This window comes from Archocentrus centrarchus, unplaced genomic scaffold (genome assembly GCF_007364275.1).
Source record: "Archocentrus centrarchus isolate MPI-CPG fArcCen1 unplaced genomic scaffold, fArcCen1 scaffold_79_ctg1, whole genome shotgun sequence".
In the NCBI taxonomy this organism is placed as follows: Eukaryota; Metazoa; Chordata; class Actinopteri; order Cichliformes; family Cichlidae; genus Archocentrus; species Archocentrus centrarchus.
In genome coordinates, this window is record NW_022060290.1 from 459,139 (window position 1) to 473,736 (window position 14,598).

General features: G+C 46.6%; 1 protein-coding gene across 1 annotated transcript in view; it reads left to right on the top strand.

Moving 5' to 3' along the window:
* LOC115777821 (cadherin-1-like) overlaps positions 1-14,598 on the top strand; it is a 56,814-nt gene that overhangs the window by 28,338 nt on the left and 13,878 nt on the right. The window contains exons 11-13 of the mRNA XM_030725820.1: positions 6,772-6,900; positions 8,833-9,018; positions 9,162-9,406. Of these exons, the coding sequence (XP_030581680.1) occupies positions 6,772-6,900; positions 8,833-9,018; positions 9,162-9,406 (560 nt within the window). The remainder of the gene's footprint in view (positions 1-6,771; positions 6,901-8,832; positions 9,019-9,161; positions 9,407-14,598) is intronic.

Here is a 14,598-nt window from a genome sequence, read left to right on the forward strand (position 1 = left end):
GCAGCACTTCCATCCGTACCGGCCCATATTGACAGCAAGGAACAGAGGGCCGTAAAGCAGTCAAGAGCTAAACCTGCCACTATTCTGCTTGGTAGTCAGCAGGGAGCTAAGGTCCCTAAGCCTGCGGCCGGTCCTGATCCGACACCCCAGACTAAGAAGCGAGACCGGTTCAAACCTTTCTGCCCTTATTGTAATACTCAGGAGCACTACCTCAACACCTGTGTGGACTTCGCAAAGCTCAACAGTACTGCCCGCGCCAGTTGGATAAAGGACAAGAAACGATGTTGGAAATGCGGGAGAGGACATTCGCCTGACAACTGCACTTTGAAAAAGCCCTGTGCTACATGTGGAGGGCAACATCTACTCGTACTGCACGATGTAGTCCCACCCGAGAGTAGTCAAGCCGTCACTACAACTGCCAGCATGGTATTCCTGGGCCAAGCTAGTCACTCAGCGAGGGTGATGCTTAAGGTGGTCCCGGTTCGACTCCAAAATGGGGAGAAAACTTTAGACACATACGCAGTCTTGGATGACGGCTCAGAACGAACAATCATCCTCCCCACTGCTGCTCGTCATCTCGGCCTTGTAGGAACTGAGGAGGTTCTGTCACTGAGAACCATTAGGCAAGAAATAGTGCACCTGCAAGGAGCCTCTGTATCCTTCAGGGTGTCCGCCTTGATGAGGGGAGGAGCGAAGTATAATATACAGCAGGCTTTTACTGCCGAGGAACTAACCCTGGCAGAGCAGTCATGTGCAGCCGAACCCCTAGTCAAGCGATATAGACACTTAAGAGGCATCCCACTGAGATCCTTTCATAACGTCAGGCCCACGGTACTTATCGGGTCTGACAATGCTCACCTGATAATACCCACTCGGCCCATACTAGTTGGTCCCAGCGGGGGCCCGGTAGCGGTTCGTACGGCCTTGGGCTGGACCTTACAGGGACCAGTCAACCTCCTGCCACCACCCTCTGGTGAGAATATCTGCCTACACTTGGCGACGCTCTCGCCTTTGGAAGAACTGCCGCAAAACGTTCAGAGACTCTGGCAGCTCGACATCCTACCCTTCCGTAACAGTAAGGAGGTGACCCGATCAGGAGAGGATAAAGCTGCCCTAGAGTTACTGGAACAGAAAACTGTTCGCGTCACCGTTGATGGGGTGTCCCGTTATGCCACTCCACTCTTACGGAGGAAGAATGCTCCCTCTCTTCGTGCACCCCTCACTGCTGTGATGCCGCTCCTCCAAAGTACGGAGCGTCGCCTATGCAGTAACCCAGAGCAATTGGTTGTGTACAATGAGGAGATTCACAAATTAGAGAGAGCAGGCTACGCCATGAAGGTCAGTGAAGAGGAAGTGAGCCGTTCAGGTGAATCGTGGTTCATCCCTCACCATATGGTGTACCACAACAACAAGGCCAGAGTTGTTTTCAACTGCTCTTTCAACTACAGGCAGATATCCCTGAACCATGGTTTGCTGCCTGGGCCTGTCCTCGGCTCCACCCTGCTCGGAGTGTTGTTGCGATTCCGAGAACATGCTGTCGCTATCAGTGGGGATATACGCGGCATGTTCCACCAGGTGCGGCTCCTCCCGGAAGATTGCCCCTTGCTGCGTTTCCTGTGGCGTGACGGGGAACGGGAGCGCCGCCCAGATGTGTATGAGTGGCGGGTACTGCCATTCGGAACCACGTGCAGCCCATGCTGTGCCACTTACGCCTTACAGCGTCATGTGAAGGACCACAGCGTGGGTAATGAAGAAGTACTATACTCTGTGCTGCACGCGTTCTATGTGGATAACTGTTTACAGTCTCTGCAGTCTCAAGACCAGGCGCGACAGCTGATAAACAAGATGCGGGACCTCCTGGCCTGCGGAGGCTTTGACATGAGGCAGTGGGCGAGCAATGTACCAGCGGTCATTGCTCACCTGCCCACTGAAGCCAGATCGGCAGGTTGTGAGTTATGGCTAACTGCTAGCAAGACTGAACCCCAGGAGTCCTCCCTTGGCCTCCTGTGGCGCTGCGGCCCAGACACACTGGGCTACAGGTACCGCGCTATCCCAGCTGGCGAGCCCACGCTGAGATATGTGTACAGGGTACTGGCGAGTCAGTATGACCCGCTAGGTTACATCATCCCCTTCACCACACGAGCCAAAATCCTTGTTCAGGCACTCTGGCAAAGGAATCAGGGATGGGACGAGCCAATCCCAGATGAGCTCCGTCCAGCTTGGTTAGCTTGGGAAAGGGATTTGCCACTTTTACCCACCATCAGCTTGCCTAGGTGTTATGCACCCCCGGTCTCAACAGCAACATCTGTTGATCTGCACATCTTCTCCAATGCCTCGGAGAGGGCCTACAGCGCTGTGGCCTATTTGAGAATGCTAACTGATGATGATGAGGTTCTTGTGGCCTTTGTGATGGCCCGCTCTCGCGTGGCACCGAAGCGACAGCTCTCCATTCCTCGTTTGGAGTTATGTGCTGCCTTAGCTGGAGCACAGTTGGCTAACGTCCTGCGTACAGAGCTGACTCTGCCGCTGCGGGAAATAATCCTATGGACTGATTCGACTGCCGTCTTGCATTGGATTCAGTCAGAATCTCAGCAATACAAGGTGTTCGTAGGGACACGAATTGCAGAGATCCAAGAGCTTGTTGGAGCTAATAGCTGGAGGTATGTCCCTTCTGAAGAGAATCCAGCCGATGATATCACCCGGGGAAGGTCCCTGGGGGAGTTGACCAGCTCAGACCACTGGTCCAACGGCCCAGTGTTCCTTCACCAGCCTCCAGCTAGTTGGCCTGTCTGTCCTCTTTTGCACTCTACTCGAACAGAGGAGACTCGCAGCACGGTCTTCTGTGGTAACCTTTCTGCAGATGACCCCCCTGAGCTAGATCTGACTCAGTTCAGCTCGTGGTCTGAATTGGTGCAGGCTATCTGCCAGGATCTGCATGGGCCGGCCGACACCCTTCCAACTGCTTCAGAGCGAATCGAAGCAGAGCTGGCCCTCTTGAAGCGGTCCCAAAGAGAGAGCTTTCCGACAGAGGTGACAGCATTGCAGGCAGGGAAACCGGTTCACTCGAACAGCCGATTGATGCAGCTGTCACCGATGTTGGATAATGCTGTCGGGTTGATCAGGGTAGGAGGTAGACTGCGTAAGGCAGCTAATCTGGAGGGGGATGCAATCCACCCCATTGTCCTAGCACCAGACCATCCTGTCACGAAGCTGTTAGTGCAGGATTATGATAATCGTTTGCTACATGCCGGTCCTGAACGCATATTTGCTGAAATAAGAAGGACATATTGGATACTACGAGGACGACAGGCTGTCAAAAAGCACCAGCAGAGCTGCGTGGAGTGCCGGAAGTGGCGCAGCAAGCCGATTGTTCCTCCGATGGCAGACTTGCCTATGGCACGGTTGCGTATCAACCAACCGCCCTACTGGTCTACAGGGGTTGACTGTTTCGGCCCATACACCATAAAGGTTGGCCGCAGACACGAGAAGAGATGGGGAATCATATTCAAGTGTCTCACCACTAAGTGCGTACACTTAGACCTTTTGTGTGGCATGGACACTGATTCGTTCTTGCTTGCCTTGCGACGTTTTGTCGCCAGAAGAGGGAAACCCTTCGAGATCCTGTGTGACCGGGGCACAAACTTCAGAGGGGGAGACAAGGAGCTCCAGCAGGCCTTTGCGGCGATGGAGCCAGAGCTGCAAAGACAACTTGCCGCCCAGAGCATTGATTTCAAATTCAACCCACCACTAGCTCCCCACTTTGGGGGTACGTGGGAGAGGGAGATTAAATGTGTCAAATCTGCCCTGCAAGTGGTCCTTAGGGACCAAATTGTCTTAGGAGAGGTCCTGCTGACTATGCTCGTAGAGGTGAAGGGTATTCTCAACTCCAAACCTCTCGGCTATGCAACCTCGGACATCGCAGACCATGACCCCATATCTCCGAATCTGTTGTTGATGGGGCGGCGTGATGCATCCTTACCACAAGTGGTGTACGGTGATGGTGACTTGTTAGGGCGACGGCAGTGGAAACATAGCCAGGTGCTGGCTGACCACTTCTGGGTTCGATTTATTTGCCACTACCTACCTAATCTCCAGCCTCGCAGGAAATGGTACAACAGTGCTCCCAATCTCACGCTTGACCAAGTGGTTCTGATTATCGATCCACAGCTCCCGAGGGCATCCTGGCCGGTCGGCCGTGTCACAAAGGTGATCCCCAGTGATGACGGCAAGATACGTACCGCTGAGGTAGACATTAAGGGATCTAAGTATCTACACCCAGTGGCTAAGTTGATCCCACTACCTAAGATGCCTGAGAACTGATGGGTCATTGGATTCTTCGGGGATATTTGAGGGCTTTACAAATTCATTACTTGAATTTGGGGGCGGCTGTGCCAAATCTCCCTGCTTCGGAGGTTAGCGCGAGAGTGAACATCGCAACTGCGAGATCACGGTGCTCACTGTTTACACCCTGCACGGCAGATCGGCGTACCTAATAAAGCGGCGAACGAGCATCACAGTAAAAGGACAGTTTCGGAGGACTGGGTGTGCGTTCATGAAGCCAAACACACATCTTTAACTAACCAGTCACCTACCTGTTACCAATGCGGTGCCTTCCCTGTGATTCACTTGTGAGACGTTATTAAAGACTGTTCCATTGCACTCCTGGGTTGCTGCAGTCTTTCTTACCGAAGACTTAGGCCGGACTGTATACACCACCTAACCAGTATAACCCTTACAAGTGTGGTCCCGGGTTTCGGCACCACACTTGTAAGGGTTATACTGGTTAGGTGGTGTATACAGTCCGGCCTAAGTCTTCGGTAAGAAAGACTGCAGCAACCCAGGAGTGCAATGGAACAGTCTTTAATAACGTCTCACAAGTGAATCACAGGGAAGGCACCGCATTGGTAACAGGTAGGTGACTGGTTAGTTAAAGATGTGTGTTTGGCTTCATGAACGCACACCCAGTCCTCCGAAACTGTCCTTTTACTGTGATGCTCGTTCGCCGCTTTATTAGGTACGCCGATCTGCCGTGCAGGGTGTAAACAGTGAGCACCGTGATCTCGCAGTTGCGATGTTCACTCTCGCGCTAACCTCCGAAGCAGGGAGATTTGGCACAACCATAATCAAGTGATATTTTCTAAGTATAATAATAAACATGAACGTATATTAGTATGCAACTCTATCAGCAGCATCCTCGTAACATCGCGCCACAGCATGAACAACATCCCCTCTGCCCACAGCGCTCTCTGGTTGCCATGGTAACATTTAAACATGCCTTCAAAATAAGAGGCACAAATACAGTAGAAATCGCCTCAGTCAGATTCAAGCCGCCTGTGGAATTTCATCCGACTTGTAAAAAAATCCATCTGAATTGGAAGTCCGATTAAAATCAGATTCTTCCCACTATCCAACAGTTTGGGGTCTAATACCGAATTTCGCTGCAATTACTTCTGCTTTATCTCTGGATTTGCTTCTGCAAATTTTATAATCTCATACTTTTGCTCGTAAGTGCGAGTTTGTAGCTTAGCTTGCCTCCTGCGCTTGCAATGACTGTCTCCAGTGACATGAACTGATATAGACATTAAAGTGAACTCCAGGAGTTGTTGCGCATGAACGAGCCGATGCATGGAAGTGGGTGGACTGGAGCAGAGCAGGGCTGCTAAACTCATTCTGCTTATGGGTCACATTTAGTTGGGAATCATTTACAATGGGATCAGATTTTTCATCCAAGGTATGACGTTGAATCAGTGTGAGCCCTGAGCTTTTTTTCTGACTCATTTTTGCTAGCCTGTGGGTTAGCTGGGTTCGGCACATATACAAATACAAGCTTTGATTTCACATAGTGGCTGCAGAGCCGCGGTGTCGAGCACCTGAGAGTGTCAGCTTGGCTATGTCCGCCTCACTGCTATCCCCGGTGTTGCTAAATATAAATCGTGTGGACTAGTTCTTATATGGCGCTTTTCTACTCTAGTTGAGCACTCAAATATTTAAACAAGTGTTATGTAGGTCAACCAACCGATTTCATTAGCCAGGCATGGGAACCAGTGAAGCTTGTGGAGTTTAATTTTAGTGGTGACATATCACATGACCGAGACAAGCGTCTTGACACATCAACAGGGAGTCGTAGACGGATTTAAGAGAGAATCCGCCCATTTTTCAAAATAAAACATATTTCAGACTCAGAAAATAAATAAAATGGAAATAATTTAAGTTATTTTTTTTTAATTGCGACCTGGTACAAAATGACCCACGGACCGGTACCGGTCCGTGGCCCAGGAGTTGGGGACCTCTGCCATACAGTAAAGGTTCTCCACACCCCTGACCACAAAGAGGGTGCTGCAACAAAAACAACCTTGTGATTTGATTAATTTTTTTTTTTTTAAAAGTTAAATTTAAAAAGGTGTGACACAAACTGGAAATGGATTACATTCTCTTTCAAAGTAAAACTTGTGCTTTTAATGCAGAAACCAAGATGTTTCATGAGGCTAAATTTTTACTTTAGAGATTGATATTCTTCTTTTCTGGTTTGCATCACATTTTTCACATTTTGCAGTTTCACTGCTGGTTGGTGAGTGTTTTCTAGACAAGTCAGCAACTTGCAGCTGGTATATTTCAAGTTTGGCCAAGGCTAATATCTGTTAATGCCATCAACTTTGTAGGTATTGGTCTTAAGAAAAAAAAAGCTGTGTTAGAGGTGTGTAAATTGTTGTCAATGTTTCTTCCTTCCTGTTGATGAGTTGAACTCCGCTAACAGTCCCTGTCTCTTAACAGAAATACCCACAATACACTCTGACAGTAGAAGCAGCAGATATGAAGGGAGAAGGCTTAAGTGGACAAACAAAAGTAATCCTCACGGTGACGGACAGCAATGACAACGCTCCGGTCTTCACTCAGCTGTCTGTAAGTTTGAAGAACTTGTAACTGGAAACTTCCTGTTTAACTGCTGCCTTTACACTCTGTTAAAGCAGAACACATTCAGTCTGCATCTAACTGGCTTATTGATGCTGCACTCACATGTTGGCTCAGCAAAGACCCACAATAGAACAAATTAAGTCCACAGGATGTGCGCACTCTAACACCTGTACAACATGTGCTGCATTTTATAAATGACTGCACAGCATTCAATAGCTGACATTAATTAAATTTAAGTACTAATTATTAAACTATAAAATGTAATTGCTCGTGTAGGGTTGCCCCCACCTAGTTGACAGCTAGTTGTCACAGGTGAAAGTTTACTTAGCTGTATATTTTGGGGTTCATCAGGGTGCCCTGGTTTGAGTCCTAGGGCTGAAATAGAATGTGAGCACTGTGGTATTTTGGAGAAATATGAAACTGTGATCATGATGTGGTGTGTTTGAAGTCGCTGAATGATGGGTGGCTGTTTCTCATTCTTTGGGTTTTCTTTCACACTCATGAAATGTTGGATTTCCTGAATAAGAAAATTGTTATCCAGATTCTTATGTGCAGTTTACACTGCTGCCCCCTCTGGCTGATTGTTGCCATGACTTGTGAGTTGTGGCTTTGTTTCCTGTGATAAAAAAATATGTAGATCCACTACGGGAGTCCCCAATGGACAACTAAGCTTTCATTGTGTGTGTCTAAACTTGTCACAAAAAAGTAAAGAACTTTGTGTTTGGGAAATTATTTGTTTCTTAGGAAAGTCCATTTGTTTATCCGTAATTGCAGGGGCCATTCTGGGATCAAACCTAATGCTTTGTATTGTGGGTAAAGACCCTACAATAATACAAGTAATTATAATTCCAAACAAAGAACCAGGTGAAATTAAATGTCATGAACAAATATCAACATTTTCTTTGTACGCTTTTTGGGGTGTCTGAAAAAGAGTACGCTTTGTACGCTCTATAAAATGTGTATTTGTGAGTCATCCCTAAAATAATAAAGTACATGAGCTCCTTGGCTGGCAAATTCCAGCAGACTAATGGATTTGAAAGCTAAAATTAGCTATTTAGAAAGCAAATATACGTAAGCAGACACTTTAAATCCCAGCAATGCCTTCACATTTTCAACAGTTTGCACTTTTTCTATATTTTAGGTGTGAATTAAATCAGCACCACTAAAAAAGTGTCTCAACACCAAATGGTTCCACATTTGTTTGGAAAATGGAAAATTTTATGTGAAGCAACAGAGGATGCTGGTTGCGCCCACATAAACAACCTTGTTTGGTATTGTTTATTAGATTGGATGACTGAAGTCTGAAGAAGACACATTGGCAATTTAACAAGTTATTCATTTAACAAACAGGGGGCCAGGCACCACCACCTCATGCTGGTCACCAGCTTGGTGTCACACTGGGATGGCTTCCCATTCTTCAGTCAGCAATCATCCAATAAGAATCAATAGCAGAGTAAGATGTTTGGTATTGACGTAGAAGATTTGGCAAGTTTTTCATGGATGCAGCCCACATACTCTGCTGCTCAACCCACCAATGCATTTCCCTTACCCATGTGGCTCCATTTAAGGGGAAATAAACGGGCTTTATAAGACTTATTGCCAATAAGTATTGTTACACCAAAGAAATAACTGAACACAAATTTCCTTACTTTTTGTGTGAAGTTTGTTGTACAGGGAATACTGAGTCTATTCTATCTGAATAGAGTACAGCACATGTAAAATGTTCTGATGCATTTAAAAAGCAAATTTGAAGCATGTTGAATTCATTTTATTCAAAGCAATTCCAGAACTGAGCAGTAATTAATGAACATAATATGATAGAACCGACGACAAAACAAAGCCATTATGCTCTTCATTCCCACTAAGGAGGTTTTTTTTTTTTTATTTTCATGCTTTAACCCATCTCTTATTTTCTCACAGTATAATGCACTGGTGGAAGAAAACAAAAAGGATGTTGAGGTTGTTAAGATGTCAGTAACAGATGGTGATGAACCCCAGTCTGCAGCCTGGAATGCTGTGTTCAAGATCATCAGTGGTGATCCTGAAGGACTTTTCACAGTCAAAACAGGACCTAACAAACAGGAAGGAATCATTTCTACTGCCAAGGTGGGAAGAAAAACAGGAATTCATTGATGCTGAACATCTCCCAATATTATCAGTGGATATTTGCTGTTTTTGATGGAGGCATTTTCTGTGATTAGTTACAATTTAAGAAAAATCTGTCATCACTCTCATGGTCACCCCCACAGGAGCTGGACTTTGAGAGGAGCAGCAAGCACAGTCTGTTGGTTACAGTGGAGAATGAGGTTCCTTTTGCTGTTCCAGTCACCACTTCCACGGCCACAGTGGTGGTGAGCGTGAAGGACGTGAATGAAGCTCCAGTCTTTGATCCAAAGGAGAAGCTTGTGGTGAAACCAGAGGACCTTGCTGAGAACCAAGATGTGGTGCAGTACACCGCTTCAGACCCTGATACTGCACGCAAGCAGACAGTCTCGTAAGTCACACTGGGAGAAAATGCCTCGTTACTTTGAACAACATTCTCACTGCTGGAGAAAATGTACAACTGACCTCAAAAGTGCTGCAAATATTCAGTTTCTCTCTAAAAATTATCAGTCAAAATGTATTGATAAGCTGATCGAGAGTCTTGAAAATTCTAAGACAAATAAAGTGATAACTATCATACCACAATGCTGCCCAGAAACTGCCATGCAAGCAGAAACCCTAAATAATTAATAATCACAGATTAAAGTTAAAGTAGTAATACCCTTGTGGCAATCATGATTTATGAGAGGTGGGGTCAAAAGGTCAATGCGCATACATGAGCGTCCTCGTGCGCGTGCGTGTGTGATCATTGATTTATGATTATTGGGGTGCAGATGTGTGAGTAGGGGGCTTACCCTAACAATTGATCCCACAGTCTCTCCCCCTAGCTATCATTACAAGAGACTTCATCAATGGGAGTCAATAACCCACCACACAGTTTGGTGCTGGTGAATCTTGCACCACATTGCTTAAATAAAAACTCATTGTTAAAAAAAAAAGTGAATGTCCAAGTTCATCAAAGGGTCATTCTCCACAGTACAGAAATACAAATGCTGAATAAAAGGTAATATCAGACTCCAGCTGTCTGTCATAAAAAACAGGCACTGGCTGTTGAAATCCTCTTTTTTCCCACAGAACACCATATCATCAGCGCGCCGGGTGACCCATGGGGCTTCCACATCAAAGGATAAAAATATCTATTAGCAGATTCATCCGGAACCCTAGCTTTTTATCTTCACACACCAACGGTTTTACTAAAATTCGATGCACTGGTTAAATAAATAAATAATATACCGATATCCACTACAATACCCATCAGCCATACAGCAACGTGTCGCTTTTACAACGTCACAACCCAGCGACAACGAGGTGTCTTTTGTTTATACAGCTGACTGCGGTGTTTTGTGTTTTTCACATTTCAGCGCTAGTTTCTAAAATCGTATTGTATTAGATCATGTTAAATCATATTTTTAATTTGATTTAACAATCAGGATATAATGATAATACACATGGCCGGACGCTGCACTTTTTCCAGAGTCGTAAAAAGAAAAAAAAGACTGGCGGGGTGGGTTTCAAAACAAATGGCGCATACAGCCATTAAAAAGGGTCGTGGTTTTATAAAAGAGGCATGGCAAAGACCGTCCCATTCACTAGCACTCGTTGTGGAGACAATCGCTGCGTCTTTCCTCGTTTTCCAGACTCCGGCGCAACGCTACTCTCTCTGTCTTTTAAATGGATTCAGGTAAACATATTCTTTTTTACACAAAATTATGCGATCCAAGCTGTATTCTGTATACCATCTCATTTCTTTTTTAAAAATACACAGTTTGATTTTAGACAATCGCGGTCAGAATCATCCCATCAGGAGAAGCGTGCGTGATGAAAGAGGTGAGTGGTTTCAATGCCATAATATATATATGTGTGTGTATATATATATATATATATATATATATATATATATATATATATATAGTCTCTGGAGCTTGAAAAAGGCGACTGGACTTCTTTTTGTTTCTTGAAGACGTTTCACCTCTCATCCGAAAGGCTTCTTCAGTTCTCAACCAAAAGGTGGAGAGACCCAGGTATTTAAACCCCTGTGGGCGTAGTCCCCTGGAGGTGGTTATGACCCTCTATTGATCATGTGCGTGAACACATGTGCCCAGGTGTGAAGGGGGCATTGGTCCCCTTCACACCTGGCTCAAGCTCCAGAGACTACTATGACCTGGATGACTGAGAATCTACACAGACATATATATATATATATATATATATATATTTTTTTTTTTTTTAAGATAGTGTTTATTTGTCACATGCACAGTTATACACAGTACAATGCACAGTGAAATGTATTTTGTACCTGCAACCATATATACACGCACATATAAATAAGAAGAATAAAAATAAAAATAGGTAATTCACACCATACACTATACTCTATATACTATACACTATACACACTTTTATAAATTATAATATTTACATTGTGCAATAATGGTCCAGTTAGGGCTCAGAGTTGAGCAGACGGATGGCTTGTGGGTAAAAACTCTTCTTTACCTTTCAGTCTTAGCCCTCAGGCAGCGGTAACGCCGGCCTGATGGGAGCAGGGAGAAGAGAGAGTGTCCGGGGTGGCTGGGCTGTTTTAGGATCTTCATGGCCCTCAGCCTGCACTGCTTGGTGTAAATGTCCTGCAGGTTGGGGAGGGTGGTTCTGATGGTCCGTTCAGCTGAACGAACCACCCTTTTTAGGGCCATGAAGTCCTGCTTGGTGCAGTTTCCCATCCAGGTGGTGATGCTCCCACGCACGATGCTCTCGATGGTGCAGGTGTAAAAGTTCCTGAGCACCTTGAGTGGGAGCTTGAAGTCTCTCAGCCGCCTGAGGAGGTAGAGACGCTGTCTGGCCTTCTTCACAGTGATGTTTATGTGATGAGTCCAGGACAGGTCCTGTGAGATGGTCACTCCCAGGTATTTGAAAGTGTCCACTCTTTCCACCTCAGCACCACTGATGACAAGTGGATGGTAGTCCCTCTGCTGCTTCCTGCTGAAGTCCACGATCAGTTCCTTCGTTTTGCTGACGTTGAGCAGGAGGTGGTTCTCCTGGCACCAGTTCTCCAGGCGGGAGACCTCTCTCCTGTAGGCTGTCTCCTCATTGTGGGAGATTAGTCCCACAACAGCAGTGTCGTCAGCAAACTTGATGATGACGTTGGACTCTGACGTGGCCTCGCAGTCATGGGTGTACAGTGAGTACAGCAGAGGGCTGAGCACACAGCCTTGGGGGGATCCAGTGTTGAGGGTGAGGGAGGATGAGGTGAGGTGACCCACTCGTACCACCTGTGGTCTGCTGGTCAGGAAGCTGTGAACCCACCTGCACAGGGATGGGCCCAGGCCCAGGTCCAGCAGCTTAGAGACCAGCCTGGAGGGAACTATGGTGTTGAATGCTGAGCTGTAATCTACAAACAGCACTCTCACATAGTTCCCCTTACCGGTGTCTATGTGCGAAAGGGTCTTGTGGAGGAGGAAGGATATGGCGTCATCTGTGGATCTGTCTGGCCGGTATGCGAACTGTAGTGGGTCGAGGGTGGTGGGCAGTGAGGAGGTGATGAATGTCTTGATGAGTCTCTCAAAGCATTTCATCACCACAGAGGTGAGCGCTATGGGCCTGAAGTCATTGGGGCTGCTGGGGTGTGGTTTCTTTGGGACAGGGACTATGATGGACTTTTTGAAGCAGGTGGGAATCACACACAGTTCAGTGAGAGGTTGAATATCAGTGTAAACACAGGTGCCAGCTGGTCAGCGCAGGTCTTATGGACACGTCCACTAATACCGTCTGGTCCAGCCGCTTTCCTGGTGTTTACACGTCTAAACGCCCTCCTCACGTCGCGCTCCGTCACAGTGAGTGTCTCCGCCCCTCCGGCCGGGAGCGCAGCGGGCTGTCGGCTTCCTGACTCAAAGCGCACAAAGAAGATGTTGAGTTCATCAGCCAGAGCAGCGTCGGCACTCACCGGGGGTGTGTGTGGTGCTTTGTAGTCCGTGATGGTGCGTAGTCCCTGCCACAGTCCCCTGGAGTCAGACTGTTGTAGTTGCTGTTCCAGTCTGCGGCCGTAGCGATGTTTAGCCTCTTTCACCGCTCTGCGGACGTTGTATGATGCAACCTTGTAGTCCTCCATGTTCCCAGAGGCGAGGCCGGAGTTGTAGGCAACGGTGCGGGACCTCAGGGCGTCGCGGACAGATTTATCCACCCACGGCTTCTGGTTGGGAAAGGTCCTGATGGTCCTCCTAAGTGAAGTGTCATCAACAACTTTCCCAATAAATCCCACAACAGTTTCCGTAAACTCCTCGATGTCTCCACCCGCGCTGCTGTGAAACGTGTCCCAGTCGGTTGAATCCAACGCACCCTGCAGAGCGGTTCGATCAGACCACCGTGTCACTTCTCTCACAGCAGGGGGTTCCTGCCTGAGCCGTTGTTTGTATTTCGGCATGAGAAGTACAGAGGTGTGGTCAGACTTCCCAAAAGGCGGAAGAGGCTTTGCTTTGTAGCCCTCTTTGAATGGAGAATAGCAGTGGTCTAGGGTCCTCTCTCCTCTGGTGGGGCAGTCGATGTGTTGAATAAACTCCGGTATTACCCTTTTTAATGGCTGTATGCGCCATTTGTTTTGAAACCCACCCCGCCAGTCTTTTTTTTCTTTTTACGACTCTGGAAAAAGTGCAGCGTCCGGCCATGTGTATTATCATTATATCCTGATTGTTAAATCAAGTTAAAAATAACCACAATACGATTTAAGAAACTAGCGCTGAAATGTGAAAAACACAAAACACCGCAGTCAGCTGTATAAACAAAAGACACCTCGTTGTCGCTGGGTTGTGACGTTGTAAAAGCGACACGTTGCTGTATGGCTGATGGGTATTGTAGTGGATATCGGTATATTATTTATTTATTTAACCAGTGCATCGAATTTTAGTAAAACCGTTGGTGTGTGAAGATAAAAAGCTAGGGTTCCGGATGAATCTGCTAATAGATATTTTTATCCTTTGATGTGGAAGCCCCATGGGTCACCCGGCGCGCTGATGATATGGTGTTCTGTGGGAAAAAAGAGGATTTCAACAGCCAGTGCCTGTTTTTTATGACAGACAGCTGGAGTCTGATATTACCTTTTATTCAGCATTTGTATTTCTGTACTGTGGAGAATGACCCTTTGATGAACTTGGACATTCACTTTTTTTTTTAACAATGAGTTTTTATTTAAGCAATGTGGTGCAAGATTCACCAGCACCAAACTGTGTGGTGGGTTATTGACTCACATTGATGAAGTCTCTTGTAATGATAGCTAGGGGGAGAGACTGTGGGATCAATTGTTAGGGTAAGCCCCCTACTCACACATCTGCACCCCAATAATCATAAATCAATGATCGCACGCGCACGAGGACGCTCATGTATGCGCATTGACCTTTTGACCCCACCTGTCATAAATCATGATTGCCACAAGGGTAATACTACTAGTCAAGTCTTGTTTCTATCTGACCAACATTGCAAAAATAGAGATTTATTGTTCACATGTGTGGCAAACCCCTCCGTGAATCGCCACCTCATCGTGGTGGAGGGGTTTCTGTGTCCCAGTGACCCCAGGAGCTATGGAAGGAGCTACAGTGG